Source organism: Hyperolius riggenbachi, chromosome 6 (genome assembly GCF_040937935.1).
Source record: "Hyperolius riggenbachi isolate aHypRig1 chromosome 6, aHypRig1.pri, whole genome shotgun sequence".
NCBI classification, from domain to species: domain Eukaryota; kingdom Metazoa; phylum Chordata; class Amphibia; order Anura; family Hyperoliidae; genus Hyperolius; species Hyperolius riggenbachi.
This window is the reverse complement of record NC_090651.1, coordinates 289,155,401-289,166,207: the sequence shown is the minus strand read 5'-3', so window position 1 is coordinate 289,166,207 and position 10,807 is coordinate 289,155,401. Positions and strand designations below refer to the sequence as shown.

Sequence of the window (10,807 nt, the reverse complement as noted above, 5' to 3'; positions counted from 1 at the left end):
GTACTCAGACCTGGATACATCACAGGAGCCTATAGGCACAGATTCCCTAGCACCCTAGGACTTCACCCTCAATGACCCTACAGCCCCCACCAAACTGCGCCACAAGTGTGCTGGCTGACCTATCTGTCACGTCTCCCCTACTTCCCTTACCCGTCATAGGTAGCTACAGGTGTCCATTAGCATTAGGTAGCCAGAGGTGCCCTCAGTATTAAAGCGGTTTAACACCCAGCATTACAACTTTGCTTTAAAAGATTGCTTACAGCTTACAAACTATTATGCCAGATTTGTTTTTAAGCAGAAATTCACTGAATGGGTTAAACATGACATTTTAGTGTTGGATTTAACTAGGAATCCGCATCCGTTCTTATCTGTAGTTACAAAATGTATCTTTATTTGTAATACAAATAGACCTTTGAAAAGCCTGCCAGGGAAGCCCTCTTTGTTCTCTCAGAGCAGTGTTTGTTTGTTACATTGTAGATAGATACATTCGTAACTAAACAAGCAAGCACGGAGGAGAATTTCTAGCTAAATGCAGCACTAAAATGTCATGTTTAATCCATTCAGTGAATTTCTGCTAAAAAAAAAATCTGACATAATAGTTTATAAGCTGTAAGCAATCTTTTAAAGCAAAGTTGAAATGCTGGGTGTTAGACCACTTTAAGTAGTTAGTGGTGCCTCAGATGAAGGGAGATTTTGTCAGTGGAATGCTGAAGGGTGGGTGAGTAACCTCTCATTTACACTCTGTCTAAGAATCTGCATAGGGAAAGCGTGAGGGAGGGACCAGGGGAGGGCAGTGAGCCGGCTTTATATCATCAGGCACCTGTAGGCACGTGCCTTATGGTAAATCCAGCCCAGGTGGTACTAGTTGAGGAAAAACAGGCAGAGCCTGCAGTGGTCAGTTGATGTTGAAAATAAGAACTCTGAATATAAATGGATTTCTCTTTTTTTCTTTGACTGTGTACCCTCTGGAGGGTCCTTTGGGATAGTATGGGATGGGTAGCCGAATTTTCAGTTTTCCTGGAACTGGGATTTAAAAGTACTGGCTAAAGTCACATTTTAAATCCCCATTAGGGTTGATTAAAATATTCTGTATCTTACAAATAAGTTCAAAGATATCATAAAGTTTAAAGAGGAACTGTTGCGAAAATCTTCAAATTTAAAACACATACAAATAAGAAGTACATTTCTCCCAGAGTAAAATGAGCCATAAATTACTTTTCTCCTATGTTGCTGTCACTTACAGTAAGTAGTAGAAATCTGACATAACCGACAGATTTTGGACTAGCCCATCTTCTCATAGGAGGGTTCTCAGGGTTTTCTTTATTTTTAAAAGCACTTAGTAAATGGCTTTTGCTCCATCCAACTGCCAAAATAGTATGCAGCAAGCAGGGAGGCTGGCCAGCATCATTGTATAAATCTTTTTCAGGGAATGTCTTTATAAAGAATAAAGGCCATGCTGAGAATCCCCTATGGAGAGATGAACTAGCCCAAAACCTGTCGGTAATGTGAGATTCTTACTACCTACTGTAAGTGACAGCAACATAGGAGAAAAGTAATTTATGGCTCATTTTACTCTGGGAGAAATGTACTTCTTATTTGTATGTGTTTTAAATTTTAAGATTTTCGCGACAGTTCCTCTTTAATGAGTTAATTCTTGTTTTTATGTATACCGGTTCTTGCTGAATTGGAAATATCTTCAATCAAAACCAAACAGTACAAGTGGTAATTGAGAGCTGCAATACGGTTACTCTGCCACCTAATTTGTGCCATACTAAAACATGAAGATTTGCACTGACAAGGGTTAATTACACATAAGGATAAAATCACAGTTATTCAGGCTTGTAACTAACTAACATTAATGTGACTCAGGTAACAGGTCTAACAAAGAGGTTCTGTATACATAGGACTAGTATTCAGTTTTGTACTGAAAGCATTGTTATCACATGGAGTAGCTGACCTAAAAAAAGAAAAACACACCAGCTTACTGAATAAGCTCAAACAATGGCCTTTATTTTAAATTCAAGTTTAACCAGATGGCTAAATACACAGCAGAAATACATGAATTAGATATATCTATACTGTCAAAAGATGAATAATTCTTTCTATGCAATTTTGTGACTTAGCAGTTCACAGCCCAGCAACAGCCTAGACCGCACCCTGACCTTAATTTTCTCCATGGCAACTCCAAAAAAACACAGTCTGGTTGTGGCCATACTCAGCCTCTCACTGTGAAAAACAGAAGCTCACAGTTGACAGTAAAATTAGCATAACATTTGCATAAAATCGGATTTAATAGGATTTCACTGACCATCCTTAATGGCAGTTAACGAGGAGGTGCAGAATGCAGTAATGAAGTCATGTTCACATTCACCTTAGATCTGTGAAGATTGCAATCTAATTGTGAACTTTGAATTAAAACTCAATGCCCTTTTCACTGTCATTCAGTCACCCTGGCCTGGGCAAGTCCTAGACGAAATGGGACCCTAAGCAAAAGTTAACATGGCCCCACTGACCCCCCCACTACCGTGATATTAGGTACCATTCCCCCGGATAGCGGAATCAGATGACCATTATTTTCCCTCTCCCTCCGATAGCAGCATGCATCAGGTGGCCTTTGTTGCTGCCCCCCCTCCCAATAGCAGCACTAAATGCCCTTTGATTTCCCCTCCCCCCAGATAGCAGCATTAGGAGAACTTTGTTTCCTTCCTCTGCCCCAGATAACAGCATTAGGTGGCCTTGATTCCCTCCCCCAGATAGCAGTATTAGGTGGCCTTTTTCACAGGTGACAAGGCTCCAGTCCCTGAACTCTGCTGCAAATCAGGTCCCAGGAAGTACACCATTAACTTAAAGTACCCCTGAACCAGTTTTTAAATTACATACTTTTAATGCTGCTTTGTTTGTGATGTTGTGACATATGTCGCAGCACAATCCTCCCTCTCCAGGGCCCCCCTTCCCCGAGTACCCCCTCTGCTATTCATGGATTATGGGTGGGGAGGAAGTGTCAGTTCTTCCTCCTCTCTGCCCGTCCTTAGTTCCGCCCTTTCCACTCGCTGCTTATAGTTCCAGATAAACATTACAGCACACAGCATGCAAGGGAGCTGCACTGTGTGCAGGCTTGTGGTAATTGAGGTCAGAACGATACTGTACTAATAGCTGTATTATTATTATTATTATTACACTATTGTTCCAACCTCATCAACGTTTTGCTCAGTTGAACATTATGGCTGAGCAGAGCGAAGGAGAAAAGGGAGTGCTGGAGGGGGAGGCAGGTGCTGTGACAATGGTAACAGCTCCACAAATAAAGCAGCATTAAAATTATTTAATGTAAAAATTGGTTCAGGAGTACTTTTACCACTTTTTTCACCACTGCAGTATATCTACATCTAAGGCACGAGGACGTAGAAATACGTCTTGTAGCAGAAGCACAGCTGTGCACGGATAGACATTGCTCCGGGGCACACCTGCGGCACTATCGGCTGCAGCACTAATTGATAAAAGGGAATATATGTTCCTTGAGCCAATAAGATTGATTTTTGCCATTAAAAATACTTTAATTTTCTCAGTTCATAGTGAAAAATACACACTGCAGCATTATTTCAGAATCAAATATCTTCACCATAAATTGTGACAGGAACATAATCTACGTTTGTAATAAACGTTAGAAATAGCCAAACATAATTTGTGTTTTTTATCAACAATAGCTCTTTTTACTTTTAAACTGGAATTGATAAAGCAGAGAAATAATGAGTTGTTTTCTATTTTTTACCTTTTTCCCATCAAAATGCATACAAAACAAATTTGTTTGAGAGAAAAAATGCCATACAATAAAAGTCTAGTTTGTCTTGAAAAACAAATCATACATATATTTCATTTAGGTATCATAAGTATGGATAAAGTTATTGCTGATTAAATCAGGACATAGCTAAAATGTCAAAATTGCTCTGGTCCATAAGGGGGAAACGAGGTCTGTTGCAAAGAGGTTAAGAGGGAGACCTGGGGAATACAGTTCTGGGTAATTGACCAGTTTGCCTCTATGAATGCCCTGGCCCTGACTGTGTCACACCAAGACTGCATTCACAAAGAGTTGCATATACTGTATTGTATATAATGAGTACAAGGTGTGTAATATATCTGTTATATCATAATCAAGCAAGAAAAAAAATTCAAAACAAAAAAAGAAAAGGAAAAAGAAATGCTTTCTTTTGTAAACAATAAATAAATCTAGGTTTGGATAGTGTGGGGAAAATCTCAATCGATTGGTGGTATCAGTGGTGGTACATAAAGGTTCATAGCATTGAACAGTGTGGTTCATTTGATTTTCAATAGATTTTATGCTGAAAACTGTTAAAAACTCATGTGCCATGTGTGGAATGAATAGACCCTCTCTGATTAGATTCACTAGGAATCAGAATCAGATCAGAGAGGAATCAATCTTTTTGGCATATTGGGTGGCAATGTGTGGCTACATTTAGAGCATCAGTTAAACACATTTTACCAATGCTCTATCAGCTGTCCTTCCCTCTGCAACATCAAATTTAACAAGCACTAGAAATGTAAATACTGTCTGAGTGAAATGCAGTTTTTAATTTCAATAAATTACAAAGTTGCTTCAGTGATAAATGTTATATCCATTATATAAAAAGTGGAATTAAACTATAAACTATTGAGGCAAGCTTTTGTGAGTGTTGCACAGTATCTGTGATTGTGGTCCGGGCAGATTTACTCTGGATTTACTTCAGACAATGCCAGTGACTCTAAGCTGGACTGAGATCAGAGCACTGACTAGCCCATTGTAGGAGTTTCGAGATTTATTTTCCTCGAAGCACTGCAATGTTACTTTGGCCTTCTATTTTGGATCCAAGTCCTGCTGAAAGATGAACTGCAGTCCAGACTTTAGCTTATAGCTGAACAGTTTCCTCTGTAGAATTTCATTAAAACAAGACTTGAAACAGAGTCACAGAGAGAAAATCTGCACTGATGTAGAGAATCTTTTTATGTACCTGAACATTGCTTTATACCATTGAGAATAACTTTAAGTGTACAATTTACTGCTGGACTCCAGTTCTTGTGTGCCGCTTCTTTCGGGTTATTATTATTTTTGGAATATTTATTGAAGAATCTTATCAGCTTGCTTGTAACATTTGTTCCATGAGGAATGGAAAGTCAATAAAAACATGTATAGAATTGATCAGTTATTTAATAAAACATCAGTAGATAATGCATTTCACTGGACATGGCCCGCTTCCTCAGATCAATACAAAAAAAATGCCTTAGCAGCATAAGGAGTAGAGTTTACCCTCTACTCCTTATGCTGCTAAGGCTTTTTTTGTATTTACCTGAGGAAGGCGGCTATGACCCTTGAAATTTTGTTTTCATTTTTTTTTTACAAATATTTTTTTCAGTTGTACTGGTGTCTGTATCTTCTTGAGAGGTAAGCAACTACCTCTGGTTTACACATTATGTTTTAAAGGTTTAACACCCATATATTTTGGGCGCCTCCATCCCACCCTTCAGGCATCAGGAGAAAATAGGAATTATTTGGAACCTAGTGCAGGTTCAAATAATATACATAATAATGTTAAAGACTTAAAGGATACCACAACTGACATGTGGCATAATGAGATAGACATGGGTATGTACAGTGCCTAGCACACAAATAACTATGCTGTGTTCCTTGTCTTCTTTCTCTTCCTGAAAGAGGTAAATATCAGGTATGTAAGTGGCTGACTCAGTCCTGACTCAGACAGGAAGTGACTACAGTGTGACCTTCACTGATAAGAAATTTCAACTATAAAACACTTTCCTAGCAGAAAATGGCTTCTGAGAGCAAGAAAGAGATAAAAAAGGGTGAATTTCTTATCAGTGAGGGTCACACTGTAGTCACTTCCTGTCTGAGTCAGGACTGAGTCAGCCACTTACATACCTGATATTTACCTCTTTCAGGCAGAGAAAGAAAAAAAGGAACACAGCCTAGTTATTTGTGTACTTGGCACTGTACATACACATGTCTATCTCATCATGTCACATGTCAGTTGTGGTATCCTTTAAAATACCACTAAGGTACACAACTACCTAGACTGGCCAAATATGCTATTGAGGTCCTGGCTGACATGCCTCTGTCCTGCAGCACTGTCAAAGGGATTGATTCTGATAGCTGCACAAGATGGAGGACGGACAGTCATCAAAACCATCCAAGAATGGATATTCACCAAATTCCAAATAATTTAGTGCACGAATGGCAATTACAGATGGGTAAATACTTATTGGTATTCCTTACCTGAGCCATTACGCCACCTAATCCAGTAAGAGGGTCTCCCCCACTGGCGGTCCCTGTGGTCCATGTGATCTCCGCATAATTGAACATCACAAAGCTCATTGCCCCGTCTGAAATCAGCAGAGCTTGAAATGTATTCACCTGACAATGTAATTAAAGAATCATGAATAGCTTTCCTCCATTCTCTTATCATCTTTTCAAGATTGGCAGGTTACATTGAAACATAACATCCATGGAACAATGTGATTATATGATTACTCCACAATTAACAAAGAGCTATTTAAAACCCAGACTCTTATATTTTATGTGGAGAGAGGATTTTACAAATGCCAATAAAGCAATATCATTAAATGTATTAAAGACTTTTCTGAGACTCAGAAGTAGCTCTTACACCTCTTAGCTTTAAATTGTCCTGGGAGTTCAGCTGAATATTTTATTAGAAACACAGAGCTGTTGAGACAAACAGCAACCAAGGAAATCTAAAAAAAAATGCCAAATAGTTTAATAGCACTATTCACACCATTGTTTTGCTTTTTAGGTCAGTACTATTAAGATATTCAAGAATGATTTTTTTTGTATTATAGTACTGAGCTGGGTCAATTTTGTGGCATACAATGTGACTTATTTGCCCCATTTTAACACACAAGTGACATGCCACCCCTTTCTTCCTGCAACCAGCAGATGTGTATGCTTGACATGGCTTTGTGTTCCCCCCTTCACCAGATGGTGCTCTAGGTAACAGGTACATTTTCCACACAAGTGGGAACCGCACCTTATTTTATATCTAAAACCAGTGCTGGTTAAAGAGAACCAGAGACGAAGCACCCTCATGTGTTTTACTACATTTATCAGTGGGAACATGACAGTAAACACCTTCTCTGCTTTTAGTTTCATTCTTATCTGCTTAATTAGTCTGTTATCAGCTGTGACAAGAATCCCCGACTGAGCCTTCAGTCTAGGTTTGACCTGGAATCATTATAGCTGAGTCAATCTTCTGTGGAGTCTTTTCAAGCCCAAGCCTGCCCCCTCCTGGCTCAGCTTTCCTGCTTTGCATACTGAGAGCTCTGATGACATGGGAGGGGCTGCTGCTGCTGAAAGAGAATCTCTGAAACAGACAAGTGTGGCTGCAATATGATCTGTGTGCTCTGTGTGCACTCTGCATAGATAATGATGATGACTGCAGTCTCATTCCTATGAGAGACACTTCCTATAGGCAGCTGCACATCATACCAAAATGAAAGCACACAGATGAAAGGCTGCAATAGCCTTTCTCATATAGCCTAGACAGCAGCCTAGTCTCATATAGCCTAGACAGCACACCCAGAACAACTCATAACCCGGAAGCAGAAGGGATATGAGACGGCCGCCATATTGGATTTTTCCTGGAGCAATAATGGATAAAAAACACAAAAAAGGCACACCAGAGTGGCAAAATTATCAGGTAGAGCATTTATTCTTTACAAGCTATGGACTGATATGTTTATTTTGTGTAAAATTTTCATCTCTGGTTCCCTTTAAGTCATATGCATGTCTGGTAGAAATTTATCTGACTCTTAAGTTGTATACTTAATCCAATCTAGTTGCCTCAATAACAGTGATGCTAGACATCTGTTTTCCTGGCTGGAAGGAGCCAGAAACCAGCAGTCTCCATCAAACAGATATTTATAGCATACCACTTCTATACCCCAATGCAAAGGCAATTCCATGAGGTGTTGGCTGTGGCAGTTATTTGCCCTACTTTGGCATTTCTGGTACAGAAATCTCTGGATGAAGGACCCATTTACACTAGTGTGATTAGCGGCTGTTTACCGCTAATCGCCAAAGTGCTAGCACTCTTTGAAGGGCTAACACAATTTTAACTATATGGCAGTGATCTCACTGCTGCAATTGCTGCCGATCGTGGGCGATTAGTGGCAATTGCAAAACACTCTACATTCAGAATTTTTTAGTGTTTTTTGAGAGATCACAATTGCAATGTATTTCAATCGCGAATCGTGATTGCTCAAAAAATACGAAAGTGTAGTGATTTTCCTGCATTAATCACAGAAAAATAACCAGCGCAATTTGCGTTTGCAAGTGTGAATGGGCCCGAAAGGATGGTGTTAGACTTTAGATCAGTTTTATCTAAGATTATGGTAGGATTATTGGTTGAAGTTAAGGGAAGATATCTGGATAAGTTAGTTGGTAGATTAGTACATAGCATAGGGAGAGGCATTGTTTAGGAGTTACCAGTAGGTGAAAGGTTATCTTAAAGTTAGTCTTCTTGGTTAACATTAAATTACGGGCTTGTTGTAAAGTATACAAGTGCTCCCTTTCTAACCACAGTCAGCAATTGTAAATCTAAGCAGTCACTAGAGGTAACCACTCCATTATGGAAACAGGAATGTAGAACACAATCCTCAGCACCTGCTATTCAATCAGTCAGCCATTGCTGGAAGACCTCCAGTCTCCCGCTACTCAATATTGTGTCAGACTGGTGACCACCACCACAACAACCAAAACAGGGGTTCAGAATCTCTGTCAAGATCCAGATTCAGAATAAAGGTTTGGGATCTTGACAAATATACTGATCCTCTGTTTTGGCTGTTGTGGTGGTGGTTTTCAGTCTGTCACAATATTGAGCATTGGGTGGCTATAGGTTTTTCAGCAGTGGCTGACTGATTGAATAGCAAGCGCTAATGTTTGTGTTATACATTCAATTAAGGGCGGTTGCAATTGGAGCACATAAGGAAGGGTAGAGGGGTTCAGGCCGTGAGAGATCACACATGGCAAAAGAAGATTGGTTTGCATTACTTAACCCAGTATCCTGCGCCCAGTAAAATAGCAAAAACGCATAAAGATATCACTGATTACACATTTTCGATTTATGTCTCTATAGAGGAGATCATATCTTACGTCCTCTTCCTATAACATTTGCCATGTAACTGAAAGTAGAGTAAAATTGCAAGATTTTAAAGATGTTAGTGGAACAGGAGTTAGGACAATTCTGAAACTGGTAGCGTGTCCAGTGACATCTACCCAAGTTGGCATTCTTTCCCCTTAGGGAACATTACATTGGATCTTTTGTACAGTACATGAAAACAATTGCTAATGAGTAAGTACAAAGCCCAACTGAGGTTGGAACCTGGCCCCACTATACCCATGCTAAAAAAAAGTTTCACTCTTCAGCCAAACTTAACTCAAAACTGAACAATTCAAATAATATTAGCAATCAATATGATAAGTCAATATAAACAGTGTAAAGAAGCAAAGTGCTAGCCAGAATATCTTTTGTTTGGCCTTGGACCTGCAACCTTTTTTCTCTTCTCTGAATTGAGCTGCTGGGTGGGCATTGGCAATCAAAGTGACCCCATGACAAACAAAGCAGGAAGATTAATAGATGCCATACTACATTTCCCAGAACTCAAGTATTACAACAGAAATTATGGCCCTTATTCAATTCTCTTTTTCTTTTAAAGTTTCTCCTATGAGATTATTTTTTATCTTCAATTTTAAATAACTTTTCAGCATGCTGCAATTGAAAATCTTTCAGAGGTTTTCCCTGTCTAACCCTACCTCACCATTCCAGCGCTGTGTGCTCTGGAAGATCATCGCACTGCAGTAGCATGGACACATTTGAGCTTTGGCAGAAAAAGCTGAGCCAGATCAGGTCCGTGCTACTGTGCAGGGACAGATGGCTTGAGTATGCGCAATAGCATTGGTCAGCTTGGGCTTTGGTGGAAAAAGCTGTCTGATCAGTTCTCTGCTACTGCGCTTGTATGAGACATTGACAAAGGCTTGTCAATGGTTTTATGGTGGACACAGTGCTGGAATGGGCTGGTGAAGGAGGACAGGGGATAAGGTGTGAAACTATCACCTAGGAGAAAATTCCTAGTCACACTGTTGCTTTAAGAATTTATCTTGTTCAATTTAGATGTAGTTGGACTTTAACTTCCAATTTAATAATTAAATTTTTTAGAATGTAAGATTTAATTACAGGAGTTGTGCTGCTTCCGCCATAAAACGTGACTTCATCCCATGTGACCAGGAACACCCAGGTAGCTGTGAAAGAGGGAAGATATCGAAAATGTTTTCTAATTTCTTTTGATGCCCTTTTCAGAATAGCAGGATCTGTTGTTTCCCGGTAATAGATCTCTCCTCGTATTCCATTGTGGACATCAGCCCAAAAAGGAGCAATGAAGGCACGTCCATCAGCTAAAGGAAAAGCTTCTGGAGTAAACTGGCTGAGGAGCACATTGAAAGAGATAACACCATTGTTGTTAACCTGGAGGAAAAAAAATAAAATATTAGCACCATGCATAGTCAAGTTATGAGAAACATAAATCTGGCTTTCAACCAGATGCATTTGTCCATAACCAATCATGGCGTGGAGCAAAAGGGATGAGGACAGCAAATGAAGATACATATTGGCTCTTTAGGGGTTTAACAATATAAGTTTAGGTTTATGGTTTGGGTAGATTTAATGTGAGGGTTCAGTTACTCTTAGGACTAGGGTAGATAGACCTTAGAATTCAGTTTAGCTATCATTTCAAC

At 39.4% G+C, this 10,807-nt stretch overlaps 1 protein-coding gene across 1 annotated transcript in view; it reads right to left on the bottom strand.

Annotated features, from left to right (window-relative positions):
- Positions 1-10,807, bottom strand: part of TECTA (tectorin alpha) — a 143,322-nt gene that overhangs the window by 97,827 nt on the left and 34,688 nt on the right. Inside the window, exons 4-5 of the mRNA XM_068241002.1 lie at positions 10,251-10,538; positions 6,278-6,415 (exon numbers count right to left, since the gene is read on the bottom strand). Of these exons, the coding sequence (XP_068097103.1) occupies positions 6,278-6,415; positions 10,251-10,538 (426 nt within the window). The remainder of the gene's footprint in view (positions 1-6,277; positions 6,416-10,250; positions 10,539-10,807) is intronic.